This window comes from Chelmon rostratus, chromosome 7, assembly GCF_017976325.1.
Source record: "Chelmon rostratus isolate fCheRos1 chromosome 7, fCheRos1.pri, whole genome shotgun sequence".
NCBI classification, from domain to species: Eukaryota; Metazoa; Chordata; class Actinopteri; order Chaetodontiformes; family Chaetodontidae; genus Chelmon; species Chelmon rostratus.
The window spans coordinates 23,292,516-23,317,608 of record NC_055664.1 but is presented as its reverse complement, the minus strand read 5'-3'; the positions used below and the strand labels follow the sequence as shown (position 1 = coordinate 23,317,608).

At 39.7% G+C, this 25,093-nt stretch overlaps 1 protein-coding gene across 2 annotated transcripts in view; it reads left to right on the top strand.

Moving 5' to 3' along the window:
• Positions 1–25,093, top strand: part of cadm2b (cell adhesion molecule 2b) — a 129,972-nt gene that overhangs the window by 86,636 nt on the left and 18,243 nt on the right. The window contains exons 2-3 of one of the 2 annotated variants that reach the window (XM_041940500.1): positions 3,424–3,450; positions 18,568–18,717. In XM_041940500.1, the coding sequence (XP_041796434.1) occupies positions 3,424–3,450; positions 18,568–18,717 (177 nt within the window). The remainder of the gene's footprint in view (positions 1–3,423; positions 3,451–18,567; positions 18,718–25,093) is intronic. The other variant, XM_041940501.1, reaches the window with a different exon arrangement.

Sequence of the window (25,093 nt, the reverse complement as noted above, 5' to 3'; positions counted from 1 at the left end):
TTAATGTCACTGATTTTACCCTAATAGAGTCACTAATATAGTATACCAGAACTTCCCGGGCGGGGGGGGTTAATAAAGTTATATCTTATCTTAATGTTGAAAAGTAAGAAAATAAACGACAATATGATTTTTTTTTTTTTTAAATAACTGTGTATTAAAAAGATGATTCTGTTTCTATGCAAGTCATGTCAGGTTATGTTATTGCTTTTAGACTCAGTCAGTCATTGCAATTAAGAAGATATATTAGTTAGCAACAACTTAAAGCAGCAAAACTGATTTGTTTGAAGTGAAGCAGCTCTTCTCTCTCGTTTTCTTAGAATTATGTTTCAAGAGAGTTGATCAAGCTCATTTTTTCTTTTCAGTTTATTACAATAACGGCTGTAGCTTATTGCATTCAGGTCAAGTAATCATATGAACAAAACAGGTAAGCCATATTATGCAGTAACTCTACACAGAGCTGGATTTAATAAACTCGCTCATGCATTTCACTGTGCGATAAATGAGTTAAACACACTGACATTGTTACAGAGAAGTGTGCTGTTATGTTCCCTCCTATTGATTTTCAGTGAAAGTCCTCTAAGGAATGTCAAAGCGTTACATTTTTCAGATAGAAAGAATATATTGATATGCTTGCCATGTGCTTGCAAACATTTCCAGTTCACAGCAAGGAAAATCTTATCATGGTGTCTGACTTTGTCAACACTATTAAATTTAGCGGAAGTCAGAGATTAATAACTTCCACGTAAGGAGAAAATAGGAAGAGGCGCAGGCTTGGGAGTATACAGAAAGATTAATGAGTGTCAAAAACAATGAATTTTCCATTAGGTAGTAGAATGGCATATGTTACTTGTTTGGTCTTCCCAGTTTCCTCATCAGATAAGAGTCAGTTCAAGATCAACAAGAAATGACCTATTTTTATAGATAAACATTTTGTCTTTTCTGCAGAGTCCAGTTAACACTGACCTATTTTTAACCCTCAGCTATGGGTATTGAAATGAGCAAAATGATCAGTATTTTTACTAAACGTTTGGCCCAGCCCGGTAAAACAACGCAAAGAAATGTGTGTAAAATTTGCTTTGTGGAGGCTGGTCACTGAGCATGAAACACAGATTGCAGGACAGTCTTTTAGCTTCATTTTACCTAATACTGGAGATACCAACAAATAAACACTCACACACACAAATAATTTTCTCTGCAAACATGTCATGATGGATGCCCAGCAGTTCTCAAATATCAGCAGCAGGAAAACACACGCACGCAGCATTGATGAGCATGTTGAATACAGATGCAACTTTGAGCTACAGAAAGATGGTAAGAAGCCAAAAATTATCTAACAACACCGGAAACAAATGAGGTATGACATTGTGAACAATGTCACCGGCACCTCCAGTTGGAAGGGAACAGCGGCCTGTTAGCTGTTAGACATTTCAATTAGCAGACAAGATGTGTCAGCACACAATGCACTTGTACACCAGAGGTGGAAGAGACATAAATACTACAAGCGGAGCTTATTTCTCCAGGAGCGAAGAGGTGCTCTTGTCAGTCAACCTCCGCGTCCGCAAGAAACAGCGCGCTGCGTGACCCCCCGTCAGTGCAGTTTTGGTCAAGGCTTTTTATGGAAAACCTCCAGTTCTGCTTCACCTGCAGCTCTGTCAGAAGCTTCATTCAGGATGAACAAAATAATTGGAGAAAAAAATGACCAAATGCTAGCCTGCTTTTTCTGTGTGTATCATTGTAATTCATAGGATGGATGAAAACATTTATCAAATAGCCTATTTGTTAAAAATTCAGCAATTTATCTCTCAAGAGGCTTCTCATGAAGTCTGCAGTGTTGCCATGGTTGATTTTTTTGTGTGTACAAAGAGAGACACAAGCTTGTCGCCTTTGAGGTTGGTGGTTGATCCTTCTCCTCCCGTGAATTTCGTCCTTGTGTTGACTTCTTTCTGCAGTTTTTCTCTGTGATGCCACACTCTAAAACGGCCACCCTCGTCCTCCTGTTTGTTTCACCATCCATGAAAGATACCCATAAAATGACCGTGTAGTAAGACCTGATGTAAACAGTCAGTTAGTGATATATTCCCATTACAAATGGCCAGAAACAAGCAAGAGTATAATCGTTCCTCCAGGTGAGCTGTCTCCTCTTGTGAGCAGAAGCGGAACTCTCAGTGTACCTCAGCTCTTCTGACAACGTTTTGCATATTAGAAAGCCATTCATTCTTCTATTTCAACAGTGTTTTTACCATCACAGACATGGCGTAGCATATTAGGTTGGAGGGTGGTATGGGTGGTGTCTGGAATTGGGAATTTGCTGTGGTGTATGCTGCTTTGTCTTATGTTGGGCACACAGCACTTAGCATTCATTGCTGATGTAGCAGTTCATACAATGCTGCTGTTAATCTCTTCCAGTCTGAAGGGTTTGGTAACAGTGTTCTGTCCTCATTACACCAAACTAAGTGTCTCTACCTGAAAGACAGCTAAGTGGCTTCCTGAACGTAACCGCCGGAGACAAACAATGTGCCTGTCTCTCGAGTGATGATGAAAGAAAATTGTTTACCAATGTGCCAAGCTACCATGAGTAGCGTGTAATTTGTACAGAAGGTGAAAGTTGAAAGTTATTGAGTAGAAGTTCTTCCCAGACACTGTCAGACAGATGAGCCCATATGGAGAGAGCTTTGCAAATGTTGTCACGATTAACAACTTTACAACTTAATTTACTTGATTTATTTGCTACATCCCACGATCCCTGGCTTTACGTAACATAACATAGTGATAACAAGCAGTCCAAAAATAACTACTATGACACAATAACCTTATGCAAGCAAAGAAAAGACAAACTTGCAAATGTGGAAACATCATCATATTTTTGTAGTTTCTTTTATGATGAATGATAATAAAGTGTCACTGTCGAACATAAATGGAACAAAACTGCAATTTCAGCTAACACCTCACAGTAGGAAGGTTCTTGGTCTCATGCTGTTTAGGTCAGTCTAAAAATTAAGAGAGGTACTTCTTGTATCCATACTTTAAAATTATGACATCAGTAGTTTATATTGGACTTGTTTAACCTGTCTGAGGCTGATGTTCTATTATCCCAATGAATGCTGCAGTGCCCCTGTTATCAGAGCCGAAAAATAATACAAATACAAAACTCAGGTTGCTTTTGTGGCTGTTAATGAATTACTGCGTTTAATTTAATTTAAAAGATGTGCTATTTGTATTCATGTTTTCTTGTCTTTTCTGACGTTTCACACGTCATGACACGGTATGTTTTAAATTAACTATACTACTCACATTTGCATATTCACTACGTTTCAGCTCAGTGTCACCATGGGTAGAGTAAATAATCATCATGCTATCAGTGTTCCTCCATCATACTACCTATCTAACCTGCTGTTTCCTTGCTTTACCCCCTCATGCTATCAGTGGCTGGGACAAAAAGCAAAGCGAAAGGTGAGTTATTGCCTCCATTTTCTTGCTGCATGATTTATGTTGCACACAGTCCCCAATAAACAATGTTTGGATCGCCCTTTTATCTCCCCCGCGAGCCCAGGAAGCATTAACATACACTGCTTGCTGCAAAGTGTTCTGGGCATTTTTTTTAACCTTTCTTTCTCCAGGAGAGGTTTGCTGAGCATGGTATGCTAAACGTTAAGAACTCCAAGTATATTAAAGGTTCACAAATGTATTTATGATGCACATGCAAATATTTCTTGTTTTAAATAAATGCAATAAAAAAGACAAATACATATATGTAAAAGTATTGGCAGTTTTCCTCAAAAACATATTTAGATGTTGTTACATTTGTATATAGACTGTTGAACATGCATTTACACTACAACCTGCTAGTCATGTGTGAATGTCACTGCATGTGCGTGGGTGTTTTGAGACTACCCTGTCACGGCTCGATTCACGAGTGCATTTTTTCCAGATCATCAGTTGTCTCCAGTCACATGAGCGTAGATTTCAGAGAAAGAACGTCAGACAGCTGCTGATGATGCTTGCTGAGTTAGTGATGTGGCATTTAACACTAGCATCAGCTAACAAGTTAGCTTTATATTGCCAATCGTCAACCAAGGATCATTAGCTAGCTAGCAAGCATTTAGAAGTCAAACCCATTTAATCATGCACAACAAGAGAATTATCGCTTACTGAGGAGAGCAGCTACCAGATGCCATGTTCAGACTGACCTCAGGGCAGCTGTTTGGTGTCCATCCTCGGGTTTTAATTGCGCAGATGAAACGCTATGTGAACACATTAATTTAAACCCTCAAACCTACATTTATGTGATTGACCGAAAGAGAAGACAACATTTGATAGGCTGCGGATAATTTCCTTTAAAAAATAGCATTTGTGAATAAATATGCTTTTGAGGAAAACTGCAAGTACTTTTTAGTGCATATATCTTGTTTTCTATTAGATCTGTTGAAAACAAGACATATTTGTGTGTGTGCATCAGAAATACCTTATTTTTTTTATTTTTTACATTTATGTACAACACTATATATTTTCATGCGCATTGCAAAATATTTTTGTGGAGATTCATTTGAATGTAAATCACAAATCCTTCTGTGCGCAGTCATGAATATCAAGACCCATCTGATTCCATGGCTCTCTCTCTCAGACACAACCTGATTCACGTATGTATAGCTTCACATGTTCACACCAGGGAGCCGCCTGCCTCACCCAGTCATGCTTTTCCTCTATTTGGCCACTGTGCAGCTCCACTGGAGCAGCTGGGGGTTGTTCCTGGTTCAAGGACACCTCAGCGGTAGATGAGGGAGGAGAGTTTCTCATTTGCTTCCCCAACCCAGTTTTTCCCAGACACACTGTGCCGTCAAACTGGAGCCCTTCTGGTCACAAACCTGCTTCTCTTTCTTTTTATTTTACTGCTGCCCTTCACTAGTTAAGGCTTTGTCCTGATATTTGGTGGTCTAAGTATTCACTTCATTGCCTAATGAACCTGATCTATTGCCTAATAATTTGTCATTTTCAGATTCATTATGCACTGAGTGGAGAAATCCGGCACTTACGGTGTTTTTATTTCCTTCTTGCTGCTCACCAATGAATTGCTTCTACCTTTTATGGAAAAAAAAGGAATCCTACTACAGTATATTTGATGATATACAGACTCTTTCTCTTTCTTTCATATTGGTTATACATTTTCTGCTATTGCTCATCTTGCTGGCTGATGCTATTGTAGCATCCTAACATCAATACCCAGCGTCTCAGTGACTCTGCCTGTATGGTTATTGATGCCACTGTTAGTGCCATTACTGATGGATTCTGTAAAAATTGTATTTGTTCTGGCTTGTTTGTTTGACCAGTTTGAGGATCAGTTCTAGGAGACTACTTTTGTCTTTCCTGTCTTAAACAGTGAAAGAAAATCTAGCTTTCTAGCATGCCTTACTAACATCATATACTTTTGGTATTTTGGTTTGCTTGTTTGTTTGTTGGTTGATGACTTCAACCAAACAACCGATTAATGTTGTTATAATGTTCATGAATGAACCAAGGCCCTCCCCCCACCCACACAGACACTTTTTTTTCATTTTGAAAATGCAGTGTTGTCTAATTACAGAAGTAATTAGGGGTCTAGTTTTTAATTAACAGAAGATACGCATTCACCATCCATACCTCCTGATATCTAGTTCAACATTAAGAAGCTCTTTTCGACGGCACTTTCAGCATTCTAATTACAGTTAATAACTTTTATTAATAACGATGAAGATAATGAATAGAACTACATGTATCAGTCTTGAATATTGATTAATGGATTTTGTCTGCTTCCCTATTGCATGCTAGCAATTGCTATGTCATTTGTGGAGCGACTGTTGAAAAAAAAGTAAGCTCTAGAAGCCAGGATAATAATAATAATCCTGGAAGTTGTCATTATAATGGAAAACATACTGTGGGATTTATTTACCAAGACCTTCCAAATACTTTATTTGCCGTCTGAGGACTCACCTGAGTGTATGCTTTGGCTAGGACCAGTGCAGAGAAAGTAAGAATAATTCATTAAAGGAAAGAGATTGTGTAAATGGACTAAACAGAGGGCAAACTGCTTCATGAGAGACCATTCATGGCCACCCCAAATTCTATTTTCCCCTCGAAGTAGCAAGACAACTTTTAATAGTGCATTTTTTTGCCAAGCAAATGGAGGAAGCAGCAGCAGCTCTACTAGTGGAAGCGGCAGATGTAAAACATAACCCCGTAATAATAAAGGTTATTTGTGTAATTTTGTTATGTAAGCGTAATGAAGGGCATGTTCAGGCAGGTTGAATGTGAATTTAACAGCATTTCAAATAAAATGTATCTGACAGAAGTTATGTTATGTTTAAAGAGGACAGGGCAAGGATTCTGAGTTGTGATGAGGTTTTATTGAGGATCTGAAACAGCAAAATATTTCTGACCACATTGGCTCTGTGGAGATGGAAGATGAATGCATAGATCTCACAGAACAGTCCTTGGAAGTAATATTTGAAGAGCTAACTGGTCTCATTCATTCCCACCTTTTGTCACCTCAACATTTTAAAGGAAATCCATACCTGTGGTTATTGCGAAAATATGCCACATAAATCACAATCAAGCCTGCGTTCCACTGTATTCCCATTGCTTAAAGCATCAGTCCGTTAGCACTGGGTTGATTAGCTGGGTTGATCACTATTAGGAGCATTTCTTGTTGTTGGCTCACTGCTGCCATTTGTCACTTTGCACTCTTAATATACTGCCAGTTCATCAGTGTGGAGCAGAATGCTTGCAAGCACCAGGATTTAACCAAAAAAAAAAAAAAAAAAACTAATCCCAAAGTTCATTTGAGGCACATCACATGTTCTGTCTTGTAAGTAACACCAGTTGAACGTGTAATTTCCTGTGGAGGCAGCACTGTAGCACTGACCCACTTTCTGAAGCTGATGTATTGCCACTTTCCTCTTTCTTTTTTTCTTGCACAGCAGAAAAAAAAAACACTGCTAAGAGTTTCCCCCAGCTGGGATATTTATTGCCAGTTCTGTTGATTGTCCACCCTCTACATTCCCCCTACCTCCCCCACTGTGGCAAATCACAGGGGAAGACTGAGCTCAGTACCACCTCTGAGTCCAGGGAGGTTCACTTTTTGCTCAGGTGCTACTCAGTAACAGGCACCCAATGTCCTTTTTGATCGAGGGGAAAGCTGACAGACAGCTCACTCCGTCTTGGTTATTTCCTTTCTAACAGGCTTCATCGGGCTCTGTAACAGCTCAATCAACTGACTGCATCATTTAAGATCACGCTATCGGTGCCGACTATGAATACAATACAGAGCTGATACACAGTTGTTCTGTGGTGTTGGGTCATCGCAATATGTGCATTGTGCCTGTCTGATCTGCTGTGAACTGTTCTTGTTTACAACTGACAGAAGCACTGTAGAAAACAGCTATCATCCCACTGCAGATAACGGATGCATGCAGTTGAATGTGCCCCGATAAGGCGCACATTTAATGCAAGAAAGATTCGCATTTGATTTTGCAAAAAGCACCCAGGAGCTATTTGCAGCTGGAATTAAAACAGCAGTTGAGATAGATTTTAGTCCATGGGTGACCTCTACATATATTGTCTCCTGTAGCCTCTTTGAATGTATATTTTATTACCAGATGTGGATGGGGTGTGGGAGAGAGTGACATGGAGTGCATTACTAATCTTGGCAAAAGTAATCACAGCCTTTGCTTTTACCATAATTACATATGGATTTTCTATGACCGAATGAATTGCATATTGGAAAGCCTGTATAGTAAGATTTTAAATGCTCCCCGTTGATTTTAAAATGTGACATTATCTACAGCTGACTATGTTCAAACCAGTAGTTGTATAGTTTTCAAACATGCATCACTTTGGACAGGTAATTTACAGATTAGCTTCAGTTAATGAATCAGATTTAGTGCTAATTAGCTGCTGCCCTTAAATAGTTGCTTAAATCTCTGCAATCAACTAGGCTTTTAAAATGGCACAGCTTATTGAGTGCCTCAGATCAGCAGGTTTGCCGTAAAACATGAGAAGCATTTCTGCTTAAATTACACTGTCAGTGTAAATGATTGTTTTTGGTGACAGAAATGACCTTTCAGTCATTACAGAAATAAATCACATGAAATATGTTTTTCATATAAGACTGTACAGAAAAGGTCAATCAAGGTGAAAACAATCAGATATGATGCGGTTGCTGCGCAGGCCAGTTGATAGCCTGTTGTATCTACTCTAACAACCATTCACTTCCAAAGCACTTCCTTTATCAGCCCTTACTGTTTAAGGTAGTTAATGAATGTGTCAGCAAGCATATTATACCCAGATATTATTCAAATGACGGGCGTGGTCACATTCATCATGCTGTGTGCATCAACTCTCGATAGTCATATCTTTTAATGTGCCTGTATGCATGTGTGCAGTTTACACACTGTGCTGAGCTTTTTAATGTTTTAGTTAAAATCTGCAGTTTTGCACTGCTCACTAATCAGAAGGGCTTTGAATCTGCTTGTTCTGTGAAGAAACACATATATTTCATCATTTTCACATAATTTCCTCCCTTTTCCTACCCGCATGACCTTCATTATGTTTTATCATATGTCCCAAATAAATACGCAATTACTACCAGCTACTAACAAAGCTGTTGCAATCTCCAGACTATTTAAAATTGTGGCAGATAGGAACCACAGAAGGGTTTGCATCCATTAGTATTCTGCCTACTACACCCAGCCTGAATTTTTTCTTATTTGGACCCTAGTGAATGGAACATGTTGTTTACATGATATGATTCAAAGAGAGTGTTGGTGCACTCCAGTAACATACAGTATGGAATATTAATATACTGAGAAATTCAGTTTTGCAATCTGTTTCTAACCGGCAGATAAGATAGGAGCAGGGCTGCCATTAAAAGCAGATGCTGTTCTTTTATTAAACATTTGTCAAATACTCTTGTTATGTACTCATTATTATAAGAATTTACTCATGAAAATATGATAAGAATTAGACTTTTCTTCAAGGTACAGGCTCAATACAGATATATTTTAATGCAGTGGAGTAGAGATGGCCTAGCTCAGTAGATGTCTTGAACCATTGTGTGAACTGGTTTAAGTGTTTCAGAATGGAGGGTTGCATGTATTCATTTTCAGTAGTCCTCCACAGAAGGGCATTAATCTAATCCACTTCACTCCCTTTGAGGGAGCAGTGTTGTTAGTGTTGGCAGGAAGACCACACAAATGGTATACTAAGCAATAATATCAATACTACTGTGGAGAATCATGTGACAGGGGGCCATTATCTGGACAGCCCAAGACAAGACACTCTCAGGCCGGAGTGCGGCTCTTTCTGAGATGCTGCATTTGTGGTAGAGAACTACTCTGTTTTCATCAATTTTTGATAACGTTTTTACTAGTTATCTTGTACAGATACATGAAAAGATCACTCCTGTGAATCTCTTATGAATGAGTTTCATATGCGCATTTCTCTGAGAGGAATAATTTTTAGACACAAATTTAAAGCTGGAAAAACAGTCATACTAACAGTCGCTAAAACAGTGCAAACAGACTGATTTTGTCTGACAATGCCCTATTAATAATGCTGAATCGAAGTGTAGGGCTCAGGGAATCTGCTGTAGATTCTTTCTTTGTTTTGTTTTGTTTTTTAATATTTCAAGTCTGTGCTGTACAGCAAAGCACACTTATGCTTGACCTAGCAAGTGATACCTAGTTTTCAGGTTTTCAGGTAGCATAATAAAAATACAGGAATACCACCATATGGAGAAACTTACTTGCTGCACTTATTGTACAAAGGCAAGATTGAAATGGTGCCACATCAACTGTACTTTCTACTTTGATACAAAAAAATAAATAAGCATTTTATTTACAAGAGCATACTGTATTTAAACATACAAGCAGTTGGAAAGCAACATCAGCTCTTCAGTCCATGGGAATACTGAAACCCGTGCTGTGGCACCATTGAAATAAAGATGTTTTTTTCAACCATGCTGCACCATCAGCATGATGATATACTCGGGGGTGTGCTTTCAGGACACAGATAAAGCTACTCTGAAAAGGTTTGTCCCAATTAGATGGTCCTGGATTGTGCTGTGAAAAATGAGAAGCTGCCAATTTTGAGCTCATGCTACTGTTGTAAATTTGTCTTTGATCAGATTTAAACTTGCTGTTAAAGTTAGATTTTCTTCAGACAAAAAGAAAGTCTTTTACCTCCATGTTTGCTAGTTAAATCCAGCAACTTTGCACCGTTACAGCTCCCAAGATGCCAAAAAAAAAAGATTTTATCACAGAGGCTAGTTTGATTTAAACAGTTTCACCTGGATTTCATTATAACTTCAGAATACTGTTGTTTGCAGCAATGTTGCAATATAAAAGATGAAAACATCCTGAAAGGCCCTGGTATGTTTGTTATAAAGGGACACCTGAGCATAATTTGGACGCTATTCATACGCTGGCCTCACTGATTTGAATTTCTCTCATGTTAAATTTTCACTGTTCCCTTTGCTCTGCAATAGCCTTATTTGAAAATAAAATGAAAGAAAATGAATAAATGCACTGATCAACAATTATACCCCTTGACATATCTGCTATTGTCTGAAAGGCTATATTGTACCATTAGAAAAAGTACTAACAGGTGCTTCAAATATTGCTACTGATGCCGTGACTGTGATTAACAAAAGTTAACAAGTTCCTGCCACAATAGATGCAATAGAAATTATTTGAATTTGAATTTCAAAAGAGGCCTTTTTGTTCAGATGAGATTTTAGAGGTGATTTTAAATGAGGATGAGACTGATTCAGTAGTCTGAGCTTGTCTGGCAGGACATTTCACAGGTGTCCTGACAGTGAAATCCAGTCATCTTTCATCTTGAGCCTAGACTTAGCAACTGCCAAGGGCCCTACCTGTGGTGTCAAAGCTGCACTCTGACTCATGAGGGGCCAAAAGGTCAGAGACATTGCTTAGGGCAAGGCCTTGACAAGCAATAAAAGCTATCAATACAATCTTGACAACAGTTAAAAAATGAATGGTTGCCAAACGTGGGTGTAATATGGCTCCTTCTCTCAGTCCTGGCCAAAATCCTTACTGGATGTTACACTGGCTGCCTGCTTGTTTGCTAAAACACATAAAAGCTTTACAATCTGCACATCATACAAGACTCTCCATCCTTAGACCCTTGATAGAAGGAATGGTAGTCATAAGACAAGAAGATGTAAAAGCATGTATGATTCTCTGCATGAGTAGAGCAGTTTAATTTTGGCGGGATTACCTGCTGCCACACGTTTAAGCTTGTGCTGAAGACTATAGTCAGGTTTAAAAAGCATTCAGTTGACAAGAACTTCAGATATGCCAGAGTTTAACTACAGAATATTCCGTGATATGTGGTCCACGACACCAACTGAACAGTGTGTGTAACAGCTAACTTGGTTTAACTGGCATGCAGCTGCTGCTTATCACTACCGCAGAAAGGAAACATCTGTATGACTGTAAGATGTAATGTTAGCAGAATAAAACTGGTCCCAGGATTGAGCCTTAGTGTGCGCCGCATATAATTAATTTTTGTGTCATAACTACTCATCTCTCTGTGCTCTCATATGAAATTATTAATGAGCAGGACGTTGTCAGTGCTAGAGAAATATAATATAATAGATTTGAAAATATGCTCTTTCCTTGTTCACTGAAGAGCACATGTTAGCAAAATATCTTATTTGTCATGCCACAACAACTGATTTTGATTGGACTGTAGAACATAATCAACAGTGCAGGGGTTATTTACCTCAAAGGGTGTAGTTGGTTTAATAACCCATGTGAATGTTGTAGGTATAATGTCTGGTGTGTTGGTGGATGTATCATATGTGAGAAAGTGTCCATTAGTTCTTAAGGAGAAAGTTAGCTTAGCTTAGCGAAGACAAGTCATAAAAGAGGAGTAACACTGAGAATCCAACAGGCTCTTCAGAGCAAAATGTAAGCCTCGTTCTTACAAACTTAACGCTGAGTCGAAACAGAGAATTGTCTGTATTTGTCTCACATGGGAGACAGCAAGCTCCATTATTTCTTGTTCTCTCCACCAAGGAATATGCACCACAAGAGGCCTCAAGTTTTAATTAAATGGAATATTTATACACTGCGGATGTTCAACTTCCTTCTCTCTCAACATGCTGGCAAATAGGCCACAGAGTTTAGAGTTAGCCAATTAATTACAATTTTGTCAAGTCACAGCAATTTCAGTGATTAATTACTGTATTCTCAAGAGTATATTGTCTGTTTAAATACATTGTGAGTGTTAGTGCATTTGATTTTCTACGCCAAACTTTCAGTGCTTCACAGTATTTACTGTCTACACAAATTGAGTTTTGTTTTGTTTTTTACTTTTTAAAGATTTTAAATTTTAAATCATATTTGAGATTCAGGCTATCTCCTTCCAAACAATGGAAAAAATTGTAGATGAAAGTAATTTTATGTGTCTGTAAATCACAGCTTCCTGCTTTATTTGCAAGAGAACTTGTCAGACTACTTGGGGGAGGAATACCTTGAAATCTGTCATAAGTATTTGCATGAAACAATGAAACAAGAATTTATGACTTTAAGACTGATTTTCTGAACTGAGAAATATTCATGTTTCTGTTATATAAATAGGATATATGTAGTCCTTGACTAGAGAAATGAAGATTGAAAAGGACAATGCAACCCCAACAAATCCATTTCAGACAGTTTTCAGAGTGTGTGATTTATAGAGAGTTTGATTGTTGAGTTATTATGTGGCATTTTGTCATCGGCAGGCACTATATGAAGTTGCCATGACTCATTAGCATGCAGAAGGGAACTCAGCACGTCCAACATCTCTATTTGCAAAGAAGCACTTGTAAAATCAAGCACCAGAGGTGAACCTGTGGTTTGATAAACTGCCTGGAATTCATTTCATATGAAAATTAATAATCATTATTATTCCGTAATGAATGGAGGCATCGGCTATTTCTCGAACTATTTTCTGAGTTATTTGTTTTCTTTTTATCCTGCCTGCAGTTTACAGTTTATTCTGCAGTGGTGTGCTTGACTGCACTCCAGCCATTCATCAAGGCACTGCTTTCCATTATTTGGTGCAGTCAGCTGAAACTGAGGAAGGCTTTTGGGGTGGTACGGCTCATTCTTCCTTGCACTAACTCTCTGTTCTCGTCAACAGAGATGTTCCAAGTATTTTTCACCTTACGCCTTGGATCAGTGGTCATTAGACGAGTCAGTGAAATTATACATGCAGTGCGGTTCTCTAATGATTTTTGTTTCATCAGACCTGGTTTCCCAGCATGCCGGGATTTTCCATGGGTATCATATCAAAACAGAGCTGAAAGATTTCCACATCGTCAATAATGATAAAGCACCCAATTTGAATTCCTTAGCTAACTCTATTAATCCTCCTTTTAAGTACAGTCATAAAGATTTCTATCTTCCTCATATTCACTTTTTCTAGATACCCACAAGAATTGCAAAATCAATAGCCTAAGTATCATATTCTTGGCTTCTAATATTGTCAGACTCAGATTCCACCAGGCTACGGTCTGAGCTGCACTCTGATAGCAGCATGAAGAGAGGCTGGTTGAGATGAAATGAAATAGTTTATCGTTAATGCACACTCAACAGCCAGCCATTCTGAACATCTGTATTCATATTTATACTCCACACCTGCTGCACAGACCTTATCTCATGCTAAAAATGTAAAGATGAAGAGCAGACACCTACGCTTGGCCTGTGCTTCAGCAGACATCTGTTTCTGTGGATCCCTTTTAAAATCTAATCACCAAATATTTGTGTTTACAATGAAGAGCCAATCCTCTCTGCCCCATTTACATTTCTACCTAATTTCAGCTGTGCAGGTAAATATTTGATTCATGAGGCAGTGTCACTTGATTCTGCATGAAAGTTAATGTCACAGTGGAGAGATGTGTCAGCAGCATTCTGACTGTGTGAAGCACAGCAAACAACTTGACTAATCTCATGTGTGCTGACATTGTGACTGATGATCAGTGTGCTGTGGCCCACCTGAATGTGGACCATAATCTCCCAGCTCAGGGTGATATTGCCAGCTTCAGCTTTCACTGGAGTGGGCTCTTTGCTTTAGCACTAAAAAAAAACAAAAAAAAAACAGCAGCTCTCAGATCCACGTGACTGTCATAAAAAAAAACATTGTGAAAGGGGAAAACACTGCCAAGGGACCAATTACAGCTTTAAGAGTCAGGCCCATAAGCATGCTGATGTTGAAAATGGTTTGATGAAAAACACATACACACAAATAAAAAAAAATTAAAAAAAAACAATGAACGGCTTGGATTTTAATTGATTTAGTCATATTTTAATGTAAAAATTAGTTTATTTTCAGTTTTCGGTTCATCATTTCATGATTTTATTCTTAACCTCCCTTTCTGAGAAGCTGTAGGGAGGCTGGATTGGAAGAGAGAGGGAGACGGAGAGAGAGAGACACTGATGCGACTTATCTCATATTGAATTTTTCCTTTACTATAGCACTTCATGATATTCATGGATTAAAGGAGGAGAGTTGCCAGCCTGTAAAAAGCAAACGCTAATGGTATTCATGTTTCAGAGGGTGCCAGCTGCTTTCATCAAGATATCTCAGGTTACTCAATCCTCACCTCAACTATTTGCTTTCATGGCAGGCAGGTTGCATGCTGTCTACTGTAAATGTTAAAATGTGCAAGCACTCAATCTGCAGCTGGCCTTGACCGAAAATAAGTAGTTCCCTCTCATTCAGTATAATACGTCTCAGCGCTGGAAAAAAGAACACAGCAATACCCAGTAGTGAAGCCCTTTAGCCTATAGAGCTGATATGCTTTGTGTTTAAGGGATGGCCTATCCTCCCCTAAGTCATATTGCAAAAGTGCAGGTTTATTCCTCATTCCATCACTGCACTTCACTGAGTCATCTTGGATCATCGTTGGAGCAGACAACCTTCATACCTCCATTACTTCTCTCAGAGCTGTTTGTTCCCTTTCACTGGGTTTGTTTTTATAGGGAAACACAGCCATGGCTCAGCGTAATCTGCACTTTTATCCAGAAGCTCTTATTGCATTTTTCCTTACCTACATGATTTATTGTTTTTTTTACTGAAAAATCTGCATTTTATTTTATTTTATTTTATTTATTTATTTTACTCTGATGTCATCATTTTTGCTTGTAGTTAAATGAGACAATACTGGTGAAAATTTGTGCAGTGAGGAAGTTAGGAATCCTCAAACAGGTAGTGGTTTCTATTTTATTTAAAGGTTCTCTGCTTTGTTACCTGAGCCAAGGGGTATCTGTTTCCGGCCTGGTTGTTGGTTTGTTTCCGTTTGGCAGCAGGAATATGGAAAAACTGCTGGCCTGATTTTTGTGAAATTTGGTGGAAATGTGTAGCCTGGGCCAATGAAGAGCCCCTTTGGAGTGGATCCAAATCATGGGCTGGACACAGAAATTATTTTTCACTTTCATCACCATTGCAAGATAGGACATTTGGCCCTGATAGAATAAAACCATATATCTCATAATTCAGTAGATGTGAGTAAAATTCACTAGTAACAAAACACAGCCAATTGTAGATGAGTCCATATGACAATCTACATACACAGGTATACCCATAATCCTCTGGGGTAGCCTACACAAGTAGTTGCTCAAACTTCATACAGACTGTCTTTGTGGAGCTCTTGGGGACAGTGAAATGAACAGAGAATGGGTTCATTTGTAAACTTTGTAACTTTACACTCGCGAGAATAAGCAATAATATTGACCATGAAGTTTGTGTGTGTGTATCATTGAAGAGTGGACTGTTGGCCTTGGCAGAGGTCTGATGTTTACAAGTGCAAACAGCTGCCAACAGACATGATTATTATAGCAGCTGAATTGGGTGTAGCCTACATTAAGTGATAAAAACTGGTGAAATGTCATTAAGCAGGCCACGAGGCGCTGCACAGATAGCGAAGGCAGAAAGTTTGTATGTGCATTTAATCGTTTTTGATAAAGCAGCTTATGAAAACAAAAGGAACACTTACATTTGTGGAGTCCTGCTCCCGCCATGGTTTGCATCTTCAAGCTGTTTGTCATGCCTCGAATACTGAGAGGTGTTTGTGATTGTCATCATGTTTTTTACCCATATTACCTGTTTCACGAGTAAAACCACAGTGTTACTAACATTGTCTTTGTTATTACCGAGATATTATCTGGTTGTTATGTTTTTAATTATCATTGCATTACCCCAGTACAAGACATTAACCATTTATTATCCTCTCATTACAGAGTTGTAGTGTAAAGTGCTACTGCATATACTTTCTGTTATTTTGTGCAAAAAGTTCTACAAGTTACAGAAGTTAATTAAACATGCTGTGGAATATCCCTCCTTGTCACACACCAGAACATGTGCTTCTTTAAAGTGAGGTCAGTGTATAGGGTAGCGTCCTTGGAGCAGTTTGTGGTTCAGTGACTTTCTAGAATATTGTTTGGCACTGAACTGTAGAGGTAAGCCTGACCGCCCTCCAATCACCATTTCAAAAAAAAAAAAAAAAATGAAATACACTCTGTAGTTGGCACTGGGGATTATGTTTCCACAAAAAGGACAGCATTTGCCACACTCTACACTGCTACAGAATGTCAAGACAGTGGAATTTCATGAATGTATTAGATGAAGCCCAGTTAGCTACAGTGCACACTAACCTATACTGGCACTTCCAAAGCCATGCTTCTCAAGATGAACAAGAAGATTGGAAGATTACGTTATTCTCAGTGTACACAAGGTAATTGAAATGAGTCTTTTTGCATACCCCCGTTTACACATACATATCCACTGTATGCATTTCATCAGACAGCTCAGAGCACAGTGCAGCACCTTTGTAGTCATTTTGGGTTCTCTACAGTTCAACACTTTGGCAGAGATGCAGATTCCAATGGACTACCCTCTCTTGTCAGTGCCGGGGTTTGAACCAGCGACCTTTTGGTTTCTGGCCGTTCTCTTTAACCTCTCCATCCGGCTACTGATTTTGTGAGCAGACTTTAAGGGCGTGACAGGCATAATTAAAAGGAATTTCAACAGGTTTTTTTCTGAAGCAATCCTACATACCACAACCAAGGTAAAACCTGAGGGATTCAGAGTTATATTCATTACTGTTGAGATTTCACTTTTTTCATAGCATTTCTGTGAATAGTGAGGTATATACACTGGAGACAGACAGCAAAGACACTAGAGATAGTGGGGTACATGATGTGAGAAAAAAGTTGAAAATTATGCAGGAACTGACAACAACACCTCCACATATACCCCCCACACAATGCATCACGTCCACTTCCATTTTCGGTATGACATGCATTGCTGGTTTTGTCGGACTACCTAGCTGCCATCCAGCCAAATTCATTTGAATTATTGTAATGGTGACGTGTTTGTTGATGCGATGGGTGTAATGAGCAGATAAGTAATGTGCACTGTTGAAATCATTTCCCCATAACTATTTATAGCCAGCCTCACCTTCACCTCTATCTGACAGTGGTCTCCATCAGGACAATCGAGGTCAAGGAAGGTCCATAGACCTTTGGCTGTCCCAGTCTCCTCTGCTTCCCCATTTGAGCTAGACTAATGAGGCAGACAGCTGCTCCCTTAGTTGAAATGTCCCTGTGGTGAACTGTACCTGGGAGAGGCAGAGACAATGTCACCTTCCCATTCAGGCACATTACAAGAGGAAAACAAAGCAGACCTGTGAAATCAAGAGAAAACATGCACAAAGATTAGCTTTGGGCAGCGAAATGCTCCCAGGCAAACACGGCACATCCAGCTTCATGCATGAAGTCAAGAGCTGTAACACAGTTCTTGTTTATTGTTGTCATCCTTAAAGGGGCTGGCTTGGTCAGGCTCGTATTAGCCTACACTTTGTCTTCTGACAAGTCCCCGCAAAAAGAACATTGGTTTTAGACATCTGTTTCAGAAAGTTGGCAGAGTTCAATAAAACACAGGCTGGATAGAAATGCTTCTGCAATGTAATTAGGGGACTTTGCTGAGACGACAAGTACAAATGTGGAATAAGAAGGTAAAATCCAGCAAGGCTGGGTGATTAGGCCTCATTTGGATGTCTTCTGCACACTGTGACGAGCGGCTGTTTCGGGGCAAGGCAGTCGTTCGGATCGAAGGCCCACAGTGTCTAGGATTATGTGTCAATTTACCACACAGCTGCAGCTCTAGACTCTACAGCAGAACATGACTACCTCTAATTAGGCCATGCTACCAATTAGGGCCCTGCAATAAGGCAGCGAGGGAAGTGCTTTGGGAGAGTAAAACCTACCATTGTTTCCACCATTAAAAAAAACACTGTTTTCTAGCTCCAGCAGCTGTCGAAGGCTAGAGTCATTGTCAACCGGGTTTCCATTAAGCTATCTTTGGTTTAGTGTAAAGCAATGAAGACATAATTTAACCGGGCAATAGGACGACAGAAGAAGTCTGAATAGTACATTAATGTGATTCAATGAAGACAGTAACGACCAGTCCAAAACAGCAATCTGTTTATGTCATGGCCATGACCTCAAACTCTGTTTCATAATCCCACAGGTAGCCAAGGTCAGTTCCCCATAACTCAGAATGTGACGGTGGTGGAGGGGGCCATAGCCAACATGACCTGTCGTGTGGATTACAATGATAACACTTCCCTCCAGTGGTCAAACCCTGCACAACAGACCCTATTCTTTGGGGACAAGAAAGGTGAGTAATATTCCCGGGGATAATGGTAATGATAAAAGATGAGATATGATAAAGGTGTCTTGGCTGGATTATATTACTACAAGAGTCTTCTTCATCAGTTTTTCAAATTTTGGAGTGTACAAAATTGCCTCTGCCTGCATGCCCGCCTGCCTGCAAGCTCACAATTTGACTGACTACAGGAAAAAAGCCAGGATGAGAGGAAAATGCATTACTTGTAATGTCAAAGCAGACTTGTAATGAATTTATGTTTCCACTAATGTCCCAGGGCACAAACTAAACAGAAATAGACTGTTTTTGAATTGAACTTCTGTAATCACGCAACACTGACAGTGTTGTTTACAACACAGTGACGCCTGTGGATTGTGACATGATTGGGCTTAATTAGCATTTTAGCTGCCCTACATTTGTATAGCTGTTTGGATGTCACTGAAAAGCAAGCACACTGTTGCAACCTTGTGAAACAAGGCTCGAGCTGGAATTAATTATAATGTGCTCTCACCAGCCAAATCCAATTTAAAGGTGACAAAAGTCTGGAGTTGATAAATTGGAATTGGGGTGAAAGGGACTATAACAGTGGACGGTCTTGTAAGGGTTGGGATGTTCATCTTTCAGTGTTTCTCACAGCATATTACCCATTTCATTTATGCTGTAGCTGCTAATATAATATCATTGGTTCAGTGATTGAAGATTAACTTTCTCTTTGAATAACAATTGATAGGAGAGAGAGACGCCAGAGTGAACCAGCAGAATGAGAGTCACAGTCTGGTTTGAAGAAATACTTTCTCCCTCGCAAGTGATTGGATTTAGTAATGAAGTCTAAGGTGTTTTATTAGATGAAATTACTTCCAAATACAATTAAACGAAAGTTAACTGAATCTTAAATAGATACTCTTGTGTGAATGGTGTGAATGTGCCCAAAGGATTTAAATTCAAACAAAAGTCATTCAACCAAAACCATTTTTTCTTATTGTTATTTTTTCTGTATTCTCTGGTGTACAATAGATGTAGCTTTTTAATGCTTGGCTTTGCAGAAGTAGTTTTTGAAAATCACCAAATTAGATCAGAAAAAAGCTCAAAAACCTTCACTTCTTTGTACTTTGAAGAGGTATAACACATTCTGCCTAAATGAAGCCAGTTTGGTGTGTTTTGTTCACACTTCTCACCTCCTATATCCACATGTAAATCCGGAATGCTGCTGCTATAAGCATGTAAGGAGAGCTTGGAGAGCACAATATGTATGAGCCACTTTGCCCTTCTTGGGCAGCCATTTATATTGCATGACAGAATCCTTTTCCAGAGCAATACGGATGACAAAATGAATGTAGTCCACTCAGCAGAGGTTGCCAGGGCTAAGTGTGGGAACACTTCCTCTCCATCTCCTTCTAAACAGCCAAATGAAAAGCTTTATTGGCACAACTAATACGATGCCTGTGAGGCCATCAGGAGAAACGGGAGGCGTGGAACAACACAGGCTTCATGCGAGGAAGAGGGTGGGACACCTGGGAAGAAATCTCTGCTGTGCCAAATCACCAGTTAATTGCTTGGCAGAGGGCTGCAACTGTCCTTCTTCTCCTGTTTGTTGTGCCTTCTTGTGGGAGCCAATGAAAAATGTTAGATTCAACCTTATGCTACCTTTCAGTCCAACAACTAACTGCAGACTGGCTGAGCTTGAGGCAGGCTGTTCTATCCCTCTGATGAGCAGCTGGTCATAGACTCCTGACACTGAGTGGATTAGATTAATGCAGCTATAGCATCTCCTTGTCCTCATCTCAGATGTTTTGCTATCTTTTTTTTTTTTTGCCTGCTTTTTAGATCTTAAATCTTTCCTTTTCCTTTCCTTTTGTCCATTGTCTCTCTTGTCCATCTCTCTGCTTACTGCTATCCCCTTGGGTGTCCATGACAGCATGGCCATATGTTACCATTTGATGTACATGCAAGTTTCCCCCAGTCTCCCCTCACAACGGTAGTTTGTCATTGTGCATGTGTAGTCCAAAGGAAATTCAGCTTTTGCAGCTTTTATGTGTGATTCTGGATGCTCAACACATACAAGCAATGATGATAAAAATACATCTGCTGTTATGTCTTAAATTAGACAAAACGCTCTGTGAGGCATTTTTTGAAATCTACTCTCACTGTTTCCCTCAAGCTCTGTATTAAAGATAAGGGCATTTGTCTGGATGTGTTTGGAGTTTGATATAAAATAGTGTGGGAGGAAAAAAGAGGATTAAAATGACCTTTTAAATCCTTTTGAGCGGCTATAGTGGAGTAAAGAGAAACATCTGTAAAGAAGCTGGCGTTCCATATTATATCAATTGAGTCTGACAGCTGCTGGGTAAGGTAAGACAAAATCTGATCTTTGCCCTGACTATAATTTGTTCCATTTTAATTCAGGTCTGACAAATGAGAATATGAAAAAAGAGTAGCTTTTACAGCCAAGGAGAAAAGGAATATCTTTGCCTTTTCAGAATGTTAAGGACATGACTATCATTACTTTGCTCCAGACATTACGAAAAGCAAGTGTGTGCATCTTTTGCATCAAACGTTGTTTCTACATGAGTGTCAGTAATGAGAGTCTTAATGCTAACAATGTTTGTCTGTGCTCTCCAAAACTACATTTTCTGATCGGCCATCCCTTTGCTAAAGGTTTGGTTAAGTTTAGACCACTTAAACTCTGCTGATAAGGTCAAAAACATATTGGTGATGGGTAAAAGAAGCTCATTTTGACAGTTGGTAGGGTTACACAAAATGTCACACAAAAACCTAAACATAGGTCATTTAAAGCATATGAACAAAAGACTGACACTGTAGTTTTTCTTGCTAAGCACACTCTCCATTAATAAAAAGGCTAGTCCAATTAACCTTCTGTTAATTAAATTACAACATGCAACAGAAGAAGGATCACAATGGTACACTATTAGATTTAAAACCCATTGGGAGTCCTCAGGTAGGTAGAACATAATCCCAGCAGTGCGTTCGACCTACAGTTTGTCTGCACAGCAAAGTCACATCTCGTCACAGACCTGGAAGAAGGATAAGAGATGTGGTTGCAGGTGTGAAGGAATTAGTGGGCAGGTAACAGCTCAATAGCTAAATGTATCTTTGGTGAGAGTGTAAAGGATAAGAAGGACCTCTATCTCATCCTTTCCCATAAGAGGCTCAGTCAAACCTTGCAGAGCTCCAAGAGAGTGTTAACCTTGCTGGATTCCCAAAGCCAATCCATATGGGTTGGACTGTCTCTGCACATTTGTCTAAAGCTGAACACAGCCCTCCTCTTATATCATGCCAGCTGGTTCCTTGGCACGCTCCTCCTCATCCATTATGTATATCTGAGTCTTGGTTGATTGTTGCCACCTCAGAGAGTTCAGACTACACTGTAGCAAAGACCAGCATGAAGATTCCTACAGGCTACCACCACAGACCTGAGACAACAGAGATACATCCCCTTAATAGCCAGGCCAACATGCAACATTACATGCTGTGTGATGCAGCCAGGCCTACATTAGGCCAATTAACAGGGACTGTTGAAGGGAACAGCTCTGTGGTGGGCTGCTGCGATGAAGAAATCGATTTGGACCATATGTCTTTTGTACAATTATCCCTTTTATATGTTGCCGGCATTATGAATTATTATTAGTGAGCAGGACAAATGAGAGCAGAGCTGTCCTTTGCTGTCTTCATTATGATTTACTTCACTTTTGGCTTCTGTGGGAAAAGGATAAAACATAAGTGCCGTTGCTGTAGAGAATGGTAATGACATTCCTGGAGGCATGCAGGATGGAAGCAGAATCTTTTGTCAGATACGGTGAATATGAATAATGCAATTAATGGAAGCTACTGCAGGTTCCATGTCAAAGGCAGATAACAAATTGCTCATTTGATCCACACTCTGTGTTTGTAGCAGAGATATGGAGACATATACAGCACATACATACCTCCTCTGACAAATTGTACATCACTTTTCCTCATCTCGATTGCATCTCTCAGAAGTTTATGGTGCATCATTCATGACATTTAATTGGGGCATTCAGCCCAAATCATAAAGGTCACAAAGCAAAATTGATCTTAATTGGCTTGTAGTAATCAAAACGCTGTTATGTGCTAAATGAATGCTCTAATGTGAGCATTAAAACATTCATTAGCTTCAGAGAATGAAGGATAATTACCAAGGATGCAATTACTGGAGTGAACACCAATGAAAGCACATTTAAACGTCCATTCTAGTAAACACACAACATTTCATGGTGGGTCTGTAAGTACAGTGCAGCCCCCCCCCCCTGTCTCTGATATCTGTGTGTAAATCTGTTCTCAGTTTGAACTTGACATGAACTACCAATTTCTGACAATAAGAATTAAAAGAATAAGTGTGTCGGTGTTAAGCAGTTGATTTCATAAATGGATGTGCAAGGTTTCTCATGTTTTCTTCAGATTTCTTGGGAAAGTAATCTCGCGCTGAAGTGATTGTGTGGCAAATGTCACAAGCCACAAGTTTGTTCTGGCAAGTTTTGTGTTTACTTTTTAGTGACAGTTAAGGGTCTCATGGCCACAGCTAATGTCTTCCTTCACGGACTAATGGACTTTTAAGTGTACTGGTTGACCTCCAGCTTCACTGAAATGTGAATCTACCATTGTGGCACACACACTTGGTTATTATCACTAATGTGAAGAGCTGCTCTTGTATGTACTACACTAAGCTCTGTGCCACACTGCACACTCATGTATAATGTATATTAGCTCTTTAGAAATACTGAAGAATATCTGCTAAATGTTTAGATCTTTGTTACAGTGGCTAAATCCTTGTTATGTGTTGTAATTTGACTTTGCAAATGCTGAAATGTGTAAAACTGCATTGAAAATCAATAGAATTATGTAAACCCTCTGGCACTTGTTTCAATAAAAATTAAATTCAGAGAGTTCATATGAAAAAAAGGGACTCAATGGCAGAAAAAAAATCCCACAGTGTACAATCAAATTTATGTCAGTGGGCTGAAAAATGGACAGACAAAAATATATTCAGTCTCATTATTCACCACTTGAAGAGGGGATGTAGCGTAGCTGCTGGGAGAATTCCTCCTTCTTTCCTTCCCTTCAAGCACTGAAAATGAGTCCAATTTGAGTAGCATCTGCTCTGTGGGATCTCTGAGAGTACGGGCAGTAACAATGGCCCTCTGGAACAAGGCCCTTTCCTTCTCTTAATTGCAGCCACATGTGTGGTGGGAAAGAGCCCCTGCCTGCACCACTAGCCCTGGAACTCGTCCAGAATCGCCCACACAGTCACTGAGCGAGCACAGCCAGCAGCAAACACACTCTAATTGCAAAGAGTGGAGCCCCTGGCTGGAGAGCGGGGGGGTGCGCCAGGACCCTATGTTCTCGCTGAAGGACAGCTAGTGCTTTCACATTCCAGGACTAGCTCAAAGTGGTTACAGGCCATACAAAAATGGCCAAATGGGGACACTCGGCATTGCGGATGTAACATATTTTGGCTGAACCCGAGAGCCATCGGCTCGTTTCCAAGACTAATGGATAGATGTAAAATGTCCTTTTCTATTTGGACTGTCAGGCGATACTTCATCGTTTTGGATTAGAAACATTGGTTAACATCTGTCCGCTGCTCAGTGGAGTGCAGAAGTGAATGCCATGTGATAAGTGCACTTCCAGTTCCTCTGCTTCCAGATTTATCTGAGGACAGATGTAATGTAGCTACCAACCAAACTGGTAGCTCTTCTCTTACACATCAATACAGTGCACTGTATTGTAATAAGATATTTTAACAGCTGTTTCACATGTCTTGGACATTGTACTTTCATATACATATACTGTAACTTATAGCCAAATTGACAGAGGCTGATAAAACTGAATCTGACAAACTGCATTCCTCTGGGGAAACCTCAGAATGGTCTTCCACTGACATGGTTGGTGGTGCAAAGGACTGTCAAGGAAACAAGGCAAACATTACTTAGCATCAGAGGGCCATAGCAACAGTATGCCTTGCCCTGAGGAGATACCGGGGTGTCAGTTTTACTGATTTGAGACAGCCTTGGTGAGGCCTCCATCACAGGAGATGTACTGCGCATTAAGCTGCCATGCTGCAAGGCTGTAGCATACACAAGGTCAGGGTGCAGATTTATGCTTCTTTCTAAGCAGAATGAACAGCGCAGGAGCTATCTAGGGTTTGGGGGAAATGAACCTTTTCATCACATTGATTTCCTAAAGCACCTGGAAAAAAGCTTTGTCAGCTGCTGGCATTTGGGTCTGATTGTGACGGATCTGCCCACGATCTGGGCCTCTAGCCTGGATTGGATTCTAGTAGTCTGGTTTCCTGGCCATATGCTGTTTGAGTAATAGATAACACTTGTCTTTGGGTTATTCAAACCTTTGT